Source organism: Populus euphratica, unplaced genomic scaffold (assembly GCF_000495115.2).
Source record: "Populus euphratica unplaced genomic scaffold, PopEup_1.0 scaffold408.1, whole genome shotgun sequence".
NCBI classification, from domain to species: domain Eukaryota; kingdom Viridiplantae; phylum Streptophyta; class Magnoliopsida; order Malpighiales; family Salicaceae; genus Populus; species Populus euphratica.
The window spans coordinates 101,095-119,070 of NW_011500298.1; the positions used below are offsets into that span (position 1 = coordinate 101,095).

At 33.8% G+C, this 17,976-nt stretch overlaps 2 protein-coding genes across 2 annotated transcripts; one reads left to right on the forward strand and one right to left on the reverse strand.

The window, feature by feature from the left end:
* The first annotated feature begins 2,061 nt into the window (after positions 1-2,061).
* LOC105113325 (organic solute transporter ostalpha protein (DUF300)) lies at positions 2,062-4,616 on the forward strand. Its single transcript, XM_011009464.1, has 8 exons — positions 2,062-2,337; positions 2,423-2,479; positions 2,595-2,703; positions 2,974-3,158; positions 3,238-3,326; positions 3,629-3,878; positions 4,101-4,334; positions 4,422-4,616. Exons 1-8 carry the CDS (start codon positions 2,200-2,202, stop codon positions 4,599-4,601), a joined length of 1,242 nt encoding a protein of 413 aa, XP_011007766.1. The 5' UTR covers positions 2,062-2,199; the 3' UTR covers positions 4,602-4,616.
* A 316-nt stretch (positions 4,617-4,932) lies between these two features.
* Positions 4,933-11,230, reverse strand: LOC105113326 (inter-alpha-trypsin inhibitor heavy chain-like protein). Its single transcript, XM_011009465.1, has 13 exons — positions 10,699-11,230; positions 10,308-10,460; positions 9,954-10,166; positions 9,777-9,866; positions 9,539-9,655; positions 9,153-9,422; positions 8,496-8,652; positions 8,180-8,257; positions 7,613-7,713; positions 7,040-7,210; positions 6,439-6,513; positions 6,063-6,170; positions 4,933-5,643 (listed from the first exon to the last, which is right to left on the reverse strand). The coding sequence occupies exons 1-13, from the start codon at positions 11,086-11,088 to the stop codon at positions 5,296-5,298; spliced, it is 2,271 nt and encodes a 756-aa protein (XP_011007767.1). The 5' UTR covers positions 11,089-11,230; the 3' UTR covers positions 4,933-5,295.
* Between the last annotated feature and the right edge of the window lie 6,746 nt (positions 11,231-17,976).

Below are 17,976 nucleotides of genomic sequence, written 5' to 3' on the forward strand. Positions count from 1 at the left end.
TGGAACCTCCTTTATGTGTGGTTTCCAATTGAATAATAAAAAGAGTTTATACTATACTTGTTTGAAATACCATTAGTGGATCCTCTAACCATTACATTTATTTTTATCATTGTTTGATCCTCATATTGATCTTCTATCTCAAAGTTCTCATCAACTTTTTCTTTATTATTATTACTACTACTACTATTATTATTATTATTACAATTGTTATTATTGTTGTTGTTATTGTTTATAATTTATACAATTAACCTCCTTGTGGTTCAACTCCAATCTTGTCGGATTATTTATTATTTCGACACTCTTACACTTGGGAGAAGACATCAATCTTTTGGTTGTATCAAGTTTTTGTTACTCCTCCTGAGCTAAACTATAAGCTATATTCATGGTTAATAATTTCATTTCCACCTTACTAACACACATATTTGACTCTCAAAGTTTCCTATTATCAAGTTTTCATGTTTTTCCCTATTAGAATTAATTAATGCATCATTAACATTTAACATGCTAAAACTCTTCCTCTCTCCCCTCAATCTATTCTTGGTCAAACTTGGCCTAAAGGGACTAAGGGTCCCCTTTTCCTTTCTATGCAATGGTTTGCCTCATTTACTTATTATTAACAGCATAACACATATTATAAGGTTTATCAAATACAACTTTAGAATTTCTTTTTCTCTCATTCAACTTTCATATAGTCGGCCACTCATGTCCCTTGGTCATTGAGTTTTCTTTGGCTACTTTGCATGATTTTCATGTTTAAAACAACTTATAGCAGTTTAATTAACATCATTCTATCAAATTCTATAATTCCTTCAATTTTCACTCAAAGAACCCAAATTTATAAAATCTAAAATTGGTGCACAATACCTAATCAAATTTCAAATTAGTTTTCACAATTAGATATAGGGTCTTACCTTGAGGAAATTTGGATTTCAACTTAAATTTAGTTAAAGAATTTTAGTTTTTCCTTCCTTGTATCAGCCCTCTCTTTCTATTTTCCTCACGATTTCTTCGCTTGTTTCCTTAATAATTTCTTTATCAATGTGTGTTCTCTCTACTTAGTAGTTTAAAGTTTGTATAGTCCTAAAACTTTTGATGTTTTTCCCTTAATTTTAGTGGAGAAAAATCTAAAATCTCCCCTTTTCTTCTTACCTTGTGCAGTTGGCCACATGGAGAAGAGGATGAGATATTTATAGTCTCATTCTCTTTTAATTACACATTGGCTCATTATTTTCTTTTTTTTAGAATTTGTTCGTAATTTTTTTTTCTAAACTCCCCTAGAAATCTAATGTATTTGAATTTATACATTAATTATTGTATTTTTTTTATTTTTTTATTTTTAATTTATATGAAAATTTATTCTTGAGGTTTGCGATTTTTCTTCTAGTATATATTTCTTATTTTTTATTTTACCAATATATATTTTACATACAATTTCACATTTCTTACTACCGTTATTCATCCAATATTATGTTTCTCATGTGACTATGATACCAACTTGTATTTAGCATAAGATTTCATATTCCTTACTACCATTATGCATCCAACATATATTTCTCATATATTTAAATTACCAACTTTCTTTTAGCATAAAATTTATATTTTTTTTATTAACATCAAGCTTCGAGCATATATTTCTTGTATACTGCCAACCATGTAAATCAATTATAAATTTTTAGTTAATTCTTAAACATAATAAAATCATTATAAATATTGAGATTTGCACAATTCTACCTATTTCCATACTTTTATCTATCCATTTTTTAAAAACGTAAACATATATCAAAGCAGTTTACTCTACATAAATCACAATCAACCATCCCAGCATCTCTCTTACCTTACCACTGAACTTGTAATTTTTGAAAGAATTGAGAAAATAAAAACAAAAAATACTAAAGTTAATAGTGATTTTCTCTTTATTAGAAAAACAACGTGTCATTGCCATAAGTGCCAAGTGTGAGACAAAGTGCACGTGTCGACTTCAAAAGCAAATGTTTACAAAGTCCCGCGCGCAACCAACGCCTTCTGCTCCGTTCTCTTCCTGCTGTTCTCCATTTTTTTTATTTATTTGGTTTTAAAAAATGACAAGATAATGTTAATAAATCCATTTGGAAACCTATCCAGTGTTTTTCCTTCTTTTATATACATGGATTAAACTTCAATAGTGGGTATGTAATTTAGAGAGTGGGACATGCAAGAGAAATGGCAACAGGATATGAAGATACTTACAGAGATTTGCACCAGCCAGCTGTTGTTATTGGAGGATGTTTTGCAATTGTAGCAGTGCTGCTTTCTATCTATCTCATTTTCCAGCATCTTAAATCTTACACTAATCCTGCGGTTTGTTCTTTAATTAAATTAATTTGCCCATTTTCAGCAAAATTGATGATTTAAATCATGAATTCATTAACTTTTTTTTTTTTAGGAACAAAAGTGGATTGTTGCAGTTATTTTCATGGTTCCTGTCTATGCAACACAATCAGTAAGGTTCTATCTTTATATTGTAGGCATACATCATGGTTACTTTATTTTACATTTAGTGATTGTTTGTGCCCTTAATTGGTGGATAATAATTCTATGGTTATTTACTTGTGCAGATTTTATCATTATGGAACCCAAGAATGTCTGTTGCTTGTGACATTTTAAGAAATTGCTATGAAGCATTTGCTTTGTACTCATTTGGTAGCTACTTGGTTGCTTGTTTGGGTTAGTAAAGCTCTCTATATTTTCTGAGCTGTTTTAGAGATTTTGGCTGCTATATTTGCTTCTGTCAGTGCGCTTTCCGTCTCCCTGTTTGCTATAATTTGTCTAGTTATCATTATGCCCCTTCTGATAACTAGACAGCACTTCAGGGAAGTGAACAAATTTCAGAAATTGCAACAAAAAAGTTGTCTTTGTCCTCATCTGGCTTGATCTTGATCTGGTGTGCGATGTTACTTGTTGTGTGAGCTTGCATTTTGTCAAATTGCATGCTAGGTGGGGAAAGGAGTGTAATAGAACTTCTTGAAAATGAATCGCGAGGGCAGCTCGGCATAACATTGTTGGAGCGGAGGAGTGGGAATCAAGCTGTACAAAGTAGATCTTTTATCAGCTTTTTCTCCAGGCCATATGCTATAGGAAGGGACTTGCTTACAATAGAGCGATTTGGTCTTGTACAGTATGTAAGTTACCGCCCTTTCTGTTTATATGATCCGATCATGATGACTTTGTTTGGAGTCTAATATCTTGTGGTTAGTTCAGATGATTCTGAAGACATTTTGTGCATTTTTAGCATTATTGTTGGAGCTCTTTGGGGTTTTCGGTGATGGGGAATTCAAGTTGCACTACGGGTATGTACTCCTTGTGTCATCTTCTAGTTAAGTTGCCTCTTTCTTCTTCTTTTTGTAATCTTCTGATGTTCTAATGCAAATCGATATCCTTAGTATTTTTAGGTTCCCAAAGTGAATGCAAGTCTCTTCTACTTGTATCAGTGTGACTTCTGTTTGTGCTCTTAACAAGAGATTACACCCCGGCACCTTAGATTCAGAAATTATTTTCCTCTCCTATTCTATCAGATGATGCCTCGTTAGATATTCAGGAATGGAGTCCTTGGTGGTTTTTGGATCAGCTAATCCACTCTGGTTTCTTGCAGGTATCCATACATAGCAGTGGTACTCAACTTCAGCCAGATGTGGGCACTATATTGCCTCGTGCAGTTCTACAATGTAACGCACGAACGACTAAAACCAATAAAGCCACTGGCAAAGTTCATCAGCTTCAAGGCTATTGTGTTTGCCACCTGGTGGCAAGGCCTGGGTATTGCTCTCCTTTGGGCCGTTGGAGTTCTGCCAAACGTTAAAAAACTCCGAACAGGGTTGCAAGACTTTTTTATTTGCATAGAAGTAAGTTGCTATGGTTTTGGAAACAGTTTTTCTCGCAAGCAACTCGCACCATTCATTTATTGCAAGCAGTAGTTGCAACTGTACTTAAGTATTACCACTAAAGACTTGGTGCCTACAAAACTCATTGTTGAGCCATCTTTACCTGCGAAGCATAATGATATATTCCTTGCCTGTTTGTTTTTGTTTCCACAACTATATGGCTTCCCTTTGATTACTTGGCAGATGGCAATTGCAGCTGTGGCTCATATATATGTATTTTCAGCGGAACCGTATCGTTTTATTCCTGTTTCTGGGTATGGAAGGGTAACCACTGAGACAACCAAAGCAGAGATGAAGTTTGGGGGAGGTGACCAGGAGAAATCAGCTGTGTTTGAAAAGAGAGAAACTCAGGTTGCTGCTCCTGGAACAAGTGTGTCTGAGAGTGTTCAAGACATAGTTCTTGAAGGCGGTCAAAGCGTATGTTTCTCTCCACGAAAAAACCCTCCTCGATATTAAATTCTTGAATTGTTGGATTTTATTTTTACGCTCTTCTTAAAAAAGCAGGTTGTCAAAGATGTTGTGTTGACCATAAACCAAGCGATAGGACCTGTAGAGAAGGGTGTTACCAAGATCCAGGAAAAAATTCACCAGAGATTTGTGGGTTCAAAAGACAAGGAAGCATCGGAATTACAAGTGGAAGAATGTGTAGAAGAAAACCTTACTGGAGAACAAAATATAAAATAACAGTACTTTATTATTATTATTATTATTATTATTATTATTATTTCATGTGGCAAATCCAGAACTCAATATCATCACCCCCAACACCCCCCCACCCCCACCCCAACCCCCCGTTTGCTGGGGTCAGTATTGCTGGTCTAAACATCGCTGGGTAGATAAACGAAGGAAGGTTGTAGAGAAAGCAGATACAGGAGGAAATTAAATTCACGGACCGCCCGCGTGTACTGATTGGGGGCAGCCTGTTTTGCGAATACTGTCTGATTGGTGATGAACACCATCTTTCTTTCCATGATGGCAATAGGCAACACAGGAGCGATGGATTCACCGATAATGGTTTTGTGTCCATCAAAAAGATTCAGTGTTGAATTCTATTTAACAAAATGATGCAAGAGACCGTCTCTCATTATCTTTCCGACACAATTCCGAGGACATTTGATTATGTGGATGCTATGACTTCAAAAAGGTCCGCCCTCGATCATTCCACGCCGTCCTTGGAAGAGGCGTTGTTATCTGTAGCAGCTACATAGACCGCTTCCTTGCTGTTGTTGTCCGCGCTTTCCCGTGCTGAGCAAGGAGAGGGTCCAAAGGCCAGTTCAGGAGAGAGAATGGATATTAATGCTTTCAACAATTATCATCATATGCCGTGGTAAAATAAATGTAATATATCATGTTCATAAAAGAGATTCAGATCATGTTTTTAGTGTCCATCTTGTCCTCCGCAACATATTTCTGAGCAGCACTCGATGCAGCCAAAGCACGCTAGAGCAGTGCAAAGCTGTGTTAAGACTATTGCGAATTGGTTGTTTATCTTGGAGCAACACTGGACGCAGCACATACAGCAACATTGATTACACATTATGCTACAGCAATTGGAAGCTGCCTTAATGATAATTTCTGCTGCCTCGGGCAACTTTGACTCTTCAGCTCCTGGACGAAGGTTTTCAGCCGTTGCAGTCAAATTGCCAAAACCAACACCAAGGTTCCTTAGAAATATTCTTCTCCGGCCTTGAAAGTCTACCTTCTGAGGATTAACTTGCCGTGGCAACTGTTTACATGAATTTTGGAAGACACTAACGCTTAGATGATATAAAAGTTGGATAAAAATCAGATGAATAAGAATGAAAGGAACATCATCCATGTAACACTGTTAACTGGGTAAGACGAGAACCATAAACTGCAATTTCGACAATTTATATGTTTGTATAGATTAGTCAATGAGCAGCTAGCTAAAAGGAGGTTAGTAGCGCCATCTGACTGCCTATGGGTGAAGCTAGAAAGATTTAAATGCATTTTCATTCATCACGTGCATGCGATAATACAGCTGGAAAAGAGGTAATTCGTGGGACTTGCAAAAGCAGTTGGGAGTACTGAACTACTTGGTGTCTTCACTTACGAATTAAGATGTGATCCCTAAGGTAGACAAGTGCATCAACACGCTTGCAATAACACCAAATTAGCACATACCTTACGCCCTCCAGGTGATTCTGCCGCTTGATTTCCTCTATCAGTCTCAAGTAATGACATACAAGTATATTCCGAGATAACACCAGTTTGTATACTCAATTTGGCAACCTGACAATAAGGAAATGACATCAATAACCCCCCTTAACTAGCAAATGGAAGCTTGATAAGTTAATAAAAGGAGCTTGCCATGCAGTTGACCATGGAGCCAAAGAACAAGTTAAGGTGTTTCATAGGACGTATGAGTTTCAGTAAGGTAATCAGCAGAGCAAGACAAATTTCATACTAGTTTATAAACAAAATGGCCAGAATCTCCAGACTTGAATAGCATTAATAAATGGATTTTTCAGGCAGAATAGGAAGAAGAAAAAACAGAGACCTTCTCCTCAAGCTGTTTATTTTCTGAAAACCATGCCTGCGCAGTGAGTAGATCTATTTGCTGCTTTGCAGAAACCTGTTGCAGAACATAAACTCTGTAAGAATTGACTATGCAAAATCCAAAACTGCAGTTATTTGCACGTGAAACAGTGATGTTATGTACAGGTTTCCAGGTGAACCAAACTAAAATAATCTTGAATGAGAGAGATGGTAGAAGAACAAAAAATCCATGAAAAAGGTTTAATCACGTTTCCAAGCCACAGTAATCATAAAAATAATACATTAAAAGTTAAATTGGAAAAATAAGTAAAAATTTATGATATGTGAAATCTTGGAATTACAGAAAAGAAACAAGTTAAAACATTCATGGAGTTGAAAATTAGCATTCATCGCTAGAAGCAGCAAATTAGATTCATACGTGCATCACCACCAGCTAGTTAACCTACTACCATAGTACGCACTTTACATGCACAACATTGGCTGAACTAGAGAGAAGCACAGGCAACAGGAGCCATGCACCATGTCAATATTACGAATTATGAAATTAGTTATCAAACACAAAGGAAAGAAATACAGAACAGGATAACTGTCCTGAGCCTTACACTGTGAAGAGGTATGTCCTTTGCCTGTTGTACTTTCAAGTCTAAAGAAAAATTACTCAAATCTCCAAAAAAACCTGTAGCTACAACACTGTCAGGGAAGTTTCCCTGAAATCTCCCTGAAACAATCAACGGGTTATCAGAAGAAAGGTCTGGAATCCGAGAAGGGTATACCTATAACAAATGGCAGAAGAATACATGAGTTTATACAAGTTCAGGTGAAATAAAATCCATACCATCCAATTAAATAATTTTCTAGAAAGGAAATTAATCATACACAATAGATGACAAAGAATGCATGGATATAATATGAAACAGAAACTGATAAATAGTATCATATGGAATCAATTGAATAATGTACATGTTTTTCAGATTTTTTTAGCAGAATAATCATCGAAAAGTAACTTCAAGTGTTTAAAAAAGAAAAGTGTCTTAGAAAAGATAAAATTTGAGACTATCAAGTCACTTCATGAGAAAAAAGGGGACAAGGGATAACAAGTACACGCACATGGAATCATAACTCAACTTAAGGCAGTAAGGCTAAGAATAGCCTAAAGGAATTAATTAAAAGTATACCTCAACTTCATCAAGATCATCAAAGGCTTTGATGGTTATATTTGCAATGATTGTAGATGAGATTCTGCTCAACAACTTTTGCATTCGAGACTCAACTGAATCTGACCACAAAAAAAGGCAAAAACTACATTTTACCAGTGCTGTTAACATGAGAAGACATGATTTTCCAAATATCAGTTGTCATTTACTAGGTGATTTATTTTTAGCATCAAAACTCTGAAGTTCAAAAACACAGATGAGGCATTCTATTCTAGGCGTGCAGGATCTATGTCATGTTAGTTCCATTACTAAATTGGAAAACCACAAGGCTATCTGTCACCATATTATAACTATAAACTTCAAAGTTTCAACTATTGAGATCTCATATCATATGTATCAAATGGTGTGACAAAACAATCAGGCTAATTTACACCCAAGATATTTTAAGCCTTTTAACCTATCCCTCCACGAATTGTCAGATATATGCAACAGCCTCTCCAGATTCCCACAACAAAAAATAAATAAATAATAATAATAAAGAAAATTTTAAAAGAATAGGATACTCTACTCCAGTGTACAAAAACTGACCTATGTCGTAGGCAGCATCATATTGACCCCTGCTAATCATTGCAAGCATTCGTAGGAAATAATGATTGCAGTATGAACCTGTAATGTTCCAAAATCTCAAGGTAATTACATGAAATTCTCAGAATACATAAATCAAATCTAGTCAAAATTGGAAGTTTTTTTCCGCAGAGATGGAGTATGACATCCTAAGAAATTCTAAATGCATCTATGGAGCCCCCCTGAAGAAAAAAGGGGAACATTAAAAATAATATAATAAACTAAAAAGTAGCTGATAATATGCCATCAGTCCCACCAATGAAGCATACGAAACCATTACCTATCCCAAAGGTACAAATACGTGGATGTATCGATCCTCCGCCTGTTATGTAACTCTTCATTTTATCACAAATGTGTCTTTCATCTTCAACAGCCCCATCAGTAACAAGGAAGATGAAAGGAATTGAGCCTCCAGATTTTGATAGCATTTCTGTTGCCTGGAAGCATGAAGCAAGTGAAAAGTGGTTGCATTTTTTTTTTTTTCCAGACTGATGCATAAACTACAACCCCAAATGCTGTGGAAGTGCACCTTCCAATATCCACAAATTGATTTCAAAAGATTTTTAGAACATAAACAACTCTGAAAAAAGAGAAATATCAAGTTCAAAAATATCAAGATACAACGAGCAAAATCTAGTGCTTCTCACACCACCATTTTGAAATCATGGCAAAACTAAAATTGAACAAACCATTCATCAGAGGAAGGTTGTTAACAGTAATAATTTAATTTAGCATGGCGAACTGAGGCCAAAAGATACTAATCATTTTTTATCTGTTCATCAAAATGCTATGTACTCGATTTTTTCAACATTTAATTTAACAAGATGGCAGGCATTTTAATGTTAAGATCTGTATTTAGGAGTATTTAGACATACAATACATATTATACAAGCATGGACACAGATGAATAATCACAAAATCATTAATGAAAGATGACCTGTTTTAGAGGAACCAAGATATTTGTATCACCACCAGCAATTAAATTCATACTCATCCACTCAACAGCCCTTTCAACTGTATCTTCAGAGGCCAATTCCATTGACGATGAAAAAAGATAAGTGTCTCCATTAAAAGCTATGATGTTGAACGAATCTTTGGAATCAAGGTTTGTGAGTGCTGCAGATAAGGCGATCTTTGTACCCTCAAGGGGTGCTCCTTCCATGCTTCCACTTATATCAACAACAAACACTATCTCCTTTCTGAACACCTATCAGATAGTACCTTCAAAGGTCAGTGCATATTCGGCCAAAAGACAGGGCAAGAAAAGGAAAAGAAGTTCAAATTAAAAAAATTAAAAAGAGATTGAGCACATGCTGTCTTAACCTTCCTACTATGATGACCTCCAGGAAAAAGATAGGCACAACAAATATCTCTTTGATCAACATCATGAACAGATGGAGATTGCAAAAGCACTCCGCCAAATATATGACTAAAAGAGACCTGATAAGCATTCAAACACAAGAATTACATATCCCAATAATGTTGGCATCTTATATTCCAAGAAGTGGACTTTCGTTCTCAGGTAGCATGAATGACATGAGAAAGTAAAGCCAAATCTTACAGCATATGAGAAAGTAAAGTCAATATTTGTCCAAGTGAGAACTTCTGATTCATATGAGAAACCCAATTTTCCAACTTCACGCCTCAATTCCTGTAAAAAAAAATCACGTCAACCTTAACATAATACTAAAAATCTAAAAAGCATTACAAAACCAAGTGACTATAGTCAAAGATGCACCTTCAAAGGATGACTAGTTGTCTTGCACACAATTTCAGTTCCAGTACCAGTGGTTACATTCAATTGTATCTTTTCTTTTCTGGGTAGCTTCTTTACATGAGGAGTTACATACTCTGGAAAACTGAATGGCACAATCAAGGAGAACTCCCCATTGTGGTACAGTAATTTCTGCATCCAACTAACTTTAATGGAAAGCGTTGATCCCCCGTCAACCTTGACAGATAAAACAAAACATGAATTATATATATATATATATATGTGTGTGTGTGTGTGTGTGTGTGTGTGTGTGTGTGTGTGTGTATTAAAGGAAAAAGAAAATCATGTTTAATCCATATTATAAGGGCTAGAACTTACTTTGGGTATCGTTATGGTAAATATATGTGGCTTCAGAAAGCCTCCATTTTCAATCCTAAATTCCTTTTCCAAATCTTTTCTATCTTCAATAGCAACCAATTCCGTATAATACAACTTTCTAGAAGCCTCAATCTCAACACCAAGAATTGAGCCCTGTTATACAAATAATAATAATAATAATGGAAAAAAATGTTATTGAGAGAGATCAAAACAATAGCATTGGCCAAAGATTTATACCACCCTTTATGCCTAATGCTTTAAATAATAACAAAAAATACTATCACTAATTCACCCAGAAAAAATAAATAATATGCTTAAACAACTACAACAACAACCAATAAGAGAAAGGAACACAAAAAGATAAAAATCCTTTACATGTATCCAAACACACCTGCTCGCCCATAGGGACGGCTAGACGGCAATCACAGCTTTCACTTCCCATAACACAATGAACCCTCCATGATCCATTGATCTTAACAAAAGCAGTATCCAGATAAGAATCCGCTTCCAATTCAATCCGGTTCATCTGGAGAGGAATCAATGCTGGGGGGTCACATCTGCCATGCACGTGCGGCTGGTAACTTGGTATATCCGGGTTATCCACAATCCCTGGGTTTGATATAACTGCATAAACCATCGGTGCCGTTGGCAAATAGGCCACTGGTGATTTATCCATGTGGGACGGTGGCTTGGGTGGCGTCACAGCCCTGTCTTTCCCCAGGTATATCCTTTTTGACAGTTTCAGCCCGTCTTGAACCGATCTTCCGAATTCCTCCGCCATGCTTTCGAAAAACAAATGAGTAATAAAAAGAATCGGAGAAAGCGAGAATAATTGGAGCCGGAGCGGTAGCGAAGGTTCTTTCTTTTAAACAAGGGAGCGTAAGAGAAACGCTTGGGATTTTTCTATTTTCATGCTGCTCTGCCCCTTTTCGTTACCATCGAAATAAGCAGCTGGATGCATTGACTAGTGATATGGTGACACGTGGGATACGGTTTCAGAACTCGTCGTTGAGCGTGGACAAAAATGGGAAGGATCGGTGACTAAGGGTTGTTGTCGTAGGGACACAATCGTCTGTTTGTTATCACAGGTCGCGTTTTGGATAATGGATTTGCAATCTACCATTTTCCTAAACTACTTCTATGAGTTGTATCCACCTTTTTAATTAATTAATTAATTAATGAGATGAGATGAGAATAATTGGGGTTTGTTGCCCTGATTGTTTTAAATCATGTATGTTATTTTTGGTTTGAAAATCGTTTTTTAAAAGATTTATTTTTTTTATTTTGATATATTGATATTAAAAATAAATTTAAAAAATTCTAAATTAAAATAAAAAATATTTTAAAAAAAAATTATTTAATAAAATAATAGTTTTCAAGATGATAAAGTGTGAATTATTATAAAAATATAATTCTATTTTAGAAGAAAAATAAATTGTGTTTGATTAATTATTGTAGGTGCATTGTACTCTTGGACACTTCACGTGGATATGTATGAAGCATTCTTTTTTCTTGTTCTTTAAAACTTTTTTCAATTTCAATTTGACTTGATTTAAAATTTAATTTAATAATTTATTTTTATAGGCATATCTCATTGGAAAAAAAAATCACCACAATTATGAGATATAATATTCTAATAAAGTGGCTTAATATGACTAACTTTCTAGGAACTGAACAACTACTCATTAGAATCATGTCTTATTTGATGATAATAAAAGCTTATAGTTTATAGGTAAAGAGTAAAAAAAGCTTGAAGAATAGAGAATTAGAAAACAAGTTCTTCATTGAAGAAGCTTCTTCTTTGAGGTTTACCCTCCCAAAATTCTACCCTATAATATTACACTCATCTATTATACTACTTTGAAGGCTTTTACTTACATTACTTATTACATCATAGAACACTAAAACATACTTAATAATGCACCTTTATGACAAGTTAGTACAACACTAATATCAACCGACAATAGGTTCATGATTTAGAGAAATATTCTAATATAACATGTTATCCTGATCATGAATAGTTTGGACTTGTAGGGCCGTAGTCATCTTCTACAATCATTTTCATCTCATGTGGTTCTAGAAGCTTTGGTATTCCCAAAATTATTTGTTTGAGTTTTATATTTTTGTACTGCATCTGCAATAAAGATGAGTAGAATATTGAGGGTCATACAAATCATAATCAATTTCTTCATTATAATGTGTTCCTTTAGGCCATAGTTTATTAAGAACAATGTTGTTTTTAAGGCACACTGTTTTTTGCAAGGTTCTGATGTCCAAGAGGTTATCTAAAGGGTTTTCATACAAGGAATATGGATGAGTTTTGTATACTGCAACCTATAAAAAAACTCATAACCAAATTGTTTGCTAAAGTTTTGAAAGGCCTGTAAAATATGAAAATAGAGAACAAGTGGGCAAAAGTTTGCTTAACAGATTTATTACAAAGTGTACTGCGATGTACTTTAATCCTGCAGGTTTGTGCATGGGCCATTTGTATTTTTCTTGTTAGAGAAGAGAGATCCATTATGTGGGGCTGTAGAATTAAGTAAGGAACTTTAGAGTATAGTTCTACGAGTCTACCAACTAAGATGTCCTAAGAAATCTGAAAAGAAAGAAATCAGTGGGAAACTCGATAGCAATATGGTACAGGTGACAAAAATAACATAAGAAAAAGTAGAGTGCCTTAAAGAACAGTCTAGCAAATTTGAAGGTTAAGAGGTGAATGAAAGGATATTTAGGATGGATGCCTCAGCTTTGGAAATAAAAAAAAGACATATCATAGTTGAGAAGAAGGAAATCTTGGAGGCTAAATAATTTATCTTTGTCTTACAAGTCAAACGTGTGGTTAAGAACCATTTCTTGAGCAAGAAGAGGTAAGTCATTTGCAAGGAAGTCTTGTTTAGGTAGAAAAGGACTGGAAGAAGAGGTCATAAAAATTAGGGGAAGGAGTAAGTTTTGTAATTTGTGTGGTCTGGTGAGTATATTTGGGATCAAGTTATTGTTTTCTTTTATATGCTCGATTGTGAATAATTTGGACAATTATAAAAAATTATTGGACTTGCTTTCTCGTAAGGGTGCCATCTGAAAACTTTTAGAGTTCTTCAACTATATGGGTGTTAAGTGTATAAGCACCATCTACAAAGATCATGATAAGAAATTCAATTCTCTTTTGACAGAGGAGCATCTTGTTTTCAAAAAGCATAATACCATGATAATGAACAATCTTTGCAAATTCATTTAACAAAGTAGCATGTGACTCCTCATTTTGGAGAAAAGTAACACATTATCAATATAGATTAAAGTTGATCAAAACATGGGTTCAAATACTTTAATCACGGCCTTTTGAAATAATAAGGGTGTCACTTTGAGACCAAAAGGCATGACTCACCATTGATAATGATGGTTTGGCATGCAGAAACTTGTTTTGTATCTGTCTTCAGAATGAATGCCAAATTGCTAATCTCCGGCCTTAATATCAAACTTGGAGAAAACTTTAGCATTGTGAAGTGCATAAGAATAAGGTCAAAGTGTTTGGTAAAGGGAAGTTATCATCTTATATGAAATGATTCAAAGGCTGATAATTAATTACCAACCTTAGCTTGCCTCGTTTTTGCTTAGACCTTTTATTAACATAAAAGGTTTCACAAGAACATTGTGATTCTGTAGGTTCAATGAGACTTTGGGCCTGTAACTGGGCATATTTATCTTAAGCTAGCATCTTGTACTTAGGATTCATTCTTAAATGGCTGGCTTTCATGAGATTGATGTCCTCATTAAGCTTGAAAAGAAGCTTAATAAAAAAAATGTGGATTTTTTCATAATGGATAAGAACATTTAGTAAGAAATTCTTGATGAAAGTTTGAACATGAATGTTTGATAATTTGGGCTTTGATGAGAGCAATGATTTTTGTGAGAGAGGGTTGGATTTCATAAAGTGAAGGGATAATTTTATATGAGAGAAAATGAGTTTTATAAGGATTTCTAAACTTGGATTTGACATAAATATCAAATCCAATAACAAAATCTTTTTCAGGTAAAGGAGAACCAAGGACATGGTTTTTTACTAAACATTGAGGCAGGATTTGAATGGTAATAGACCTTTTAGTTTGAATTAGGTGCAGAATACTTGATTATTTGTGCTTGACCACTTTTTATAATCGGATTGCTTTAACTTGCAAGTATACGAGTATGCGATATAACAATTAACTCGGTAAGATCGAGGTCATATCCACAGAGAGTTAGATTTAGAAATTAAGTTAGGTAACAAAAAAAACTAAAGAGAAATTGAATTAATAATAACTTGGTTGAAAATAATTGATGGATTTGTTTTTAAAGATGAAAACGTGTAAATAGATTTTAAATGACAAGAAAAAGTAAGTCTTGGTCCAAATCAATTTTAATGGTGATATATTGGTAGTTCCTTTAACATATATAAGATAATTCAATCTAATATCAACGAAGATTTTATTAGATCGGAAGGTATTACAATGAAGTTTTAAAAAATGAAGATTAATTATTACTTAAGAATGAACATGTACTATCATATTAAGCAAGACATTAAATGAAGTAATTTCTATACCAAAACTAAGGTTTGTGCATAAAAATTCAAGGTTATAAGATTACCTAAATGATTTTTAAAATTTCTTTACAACAATAAAACATTCATGAAAAAAATGAGAAGATAAATATTAAGAATCATTTATATCTTAAAGAACTCACCTCAACCACCATTATCCTTAATTTGGATCTAAGAAAGAGATTAGCCAACTATGATTATATATAAGAACACTTTAATAAACATGAAATAACTTGAATCAAACTTAAATAATAAGTTTTACAAATTAAAGAACTGAAATCTAAAAAGAAGAACACAATATAATTTTGGTAAAAATTCTAACATAAATATGATACTAACTTTGGACTACAATTCAACCTTCTTAGAAGCCTTTTTTGGAGATGGCTATTAGAAACATAATTTTAGAAAATTTTGTTAGATTTTTAAATTATTAAATAACAACTCATTTAGACATCTAAATCAAAGTTATGGGCAAAACACCAAAAATCAAATCAGGTCAACTTGAAAACCATTTTGGTGCATGTTTTTGTTCCTCCTTTAAATCAAACTTAAATAATATAACAATTTACCTTCCAACTTTCCATCCATGTGATTTTCCTATTAGATCAATGGATCATCCAAAATAAATCAAATATTATTTATTATGTGGATATATAAGATCATGGATTTTGTTTGGGCTAATTAGGAAGCTAATTTAGGGTTGAATTTAAGCATCATATAAAGATACAAATATACCTATTATTTGGATTAAGATTGATATTGAAACCTTAATTGTTTGATGGTTGAAGTTTGCACACAATATAAAGCAAGTTTGAGCTTGAAATAGATCATATAATAATCTTTTCTAGGATTGGAATATAATTGATTTTTGGGCAAATTTCGAGCACTTATTTGAACCAAAATTTCTTAATCTTCAACTAAATTTCTCTTAAATTCTTTGTTTTGAATTTCAACAATAAATTTTTTGAAATAATTCATTTATACTCCAAAAACCTCTTAAAACATTAAAAGAAACTTCATTACTAAAAAGCACATCAATTATTATAAAAAACCCAAATAAAAATAGTAAATACTTATATAAAATAAAAGACTTAATGATACTTTTGATGTACAATCAATCTGCAGCTCGAAAGTATTCTTTATATGGGACCCAACAATGAGATGCAAGAATTTTAGGGTTAAGAATAGTTCTATAGGCTCCTGTGTCAAATAAGGTTATGGCTTTGATGGGCTTAACATATGTGGAGGTAATAATGGTAACAGGGGTTAAAGGTATTGGATGTGAAGAGGTAATAGTAGGTTGGACTTGGTAAAGTTCTTAGATCTCATTATTAGAACTTTCATCTGCAGCAGCAGCAGCTATGGTATCAGGAGTGATCTCATCCATAAGCTAGAATATGATTCAACTTCATCTTCATTAGGATTGAACTTTGTATTTTGGGCTAAAAAATCAATTAACCTTACTGACTGAGCTTTCATTTATGGACAGGTCTTTGCAAAGTGACCTTTATGCTTACAGATGAAACATCCTTTAGAGCTAGAAGTGGAGTGTTTGGGGGGGTCTAGTGTGGCAGCGTCTTAAGAACTTCTATTTTTTCTTGCAACCATTAAAAAAAGATCTGAATTTTTTGTGAAATGCTTATTCTTTTTCATGGAACAATTGCAATCAGCATAGTCTGAACATTTAATAAGCAAATCTGGTCATTTGCAAGCACATAACATAGTTTTATCAGGCTATAAAATCTTGGTGAAATATTTCTGTTGATCACACATTTTGTTGAGTGCTTTTAACACCTGATGAAATATGGTGCCAAGAGATTGGTTGTCAATTGCTTTTTTTCTAATTTTGAATAATTTGAAAGTTTCATTAGCCAAATCTCTAGGTATGGATGCCAAAAAGGCATGCTTGAGGCTTAGATCATCGGAGCCAAAGAGAAGTTGCCATATTTTTTTAAAATGTCTTTCAAGATCAGATCTCATATAAAAACAACACTTCATTTTGAAGTACTTATACCTTGTTATTTTCGTCATTTAAAGCTTCTCCAAGGAATTCATAATGAAGCCAGCCTAAAGCTTTGGAAAGAGACGTACTGTTCACAAATTGTATTTTCCTATAATCACGAAAGGCATAGAACCAATCCCATAAGATTTTAGATAACTTTACAGAGAATTGTTGTAATGCATTCTTGAGGGTTGCGCCATCTTTAAGCATATAGATAGTTAGTCATGAACGAAATTTAAGGATTCTGTCTCACCATTTTACTCGTGGGATATCATCTAGAGTAAAATAATGACCTGTACGTGGAGAATAGATATGGGGTTGATAATGGCGAGGATTAAGATTTACTTCATCATCACCGCTAACTGATTCATTTACATTAATGATTAGTACTTAAAAGTATATTTTTTATCAAGGTTTTATATCATCATTTTGCACTTAAAGTATCAATAATTCCTTAACTAAAGCATGTTTTATAATAACATATCTAACAATATAAGATACCTTTAATTTCTGATAAATATTTATTTTAAATGCAAGCCTATCACATAAATAAAAGGATTGATTGATGAATTTAAGAACTGAAATTGAAAGGACAAAGAAATGGTCAAACTTAGAAAAGAGATACCAGTGTAGTCCAAACCGAAACACTGTTTGGTAATTGAGTCATATCTGGAGTTGTAGATCTTGGATTTAGGTCTACTTTATATTGATGGAAAGGTGAGTTATAGGCCTATAACTTTCATATGAAGCCTAAGACTTAAAAAGGCCATTTTCAAGTCCAAATTGTAGCAACAACAAAGAAGTCTGAATCTGTCCTCTAGCCCAAGCACTGTTCAGTGTTTGGCTCATATCTGGAGTTTTAAAAGTCCAAATGACTTAAATTTTTTATCTAAGAAAGCTGAGACAATATTCTACAACTTTCATGTTCTCAAGTGGTTCCAATTTTAACGTTATCAATAATGTTTTGGGTAGACAAGAGAAGATAAGGATTGTCACCAAGTCAAACGTTGGTCACCCACTCATCAATTAGTCATCAAATCAATAGTTTCCAATTTTGGTCCATAAAAGAAGGCATTTGCCATGCATTTAGGCAT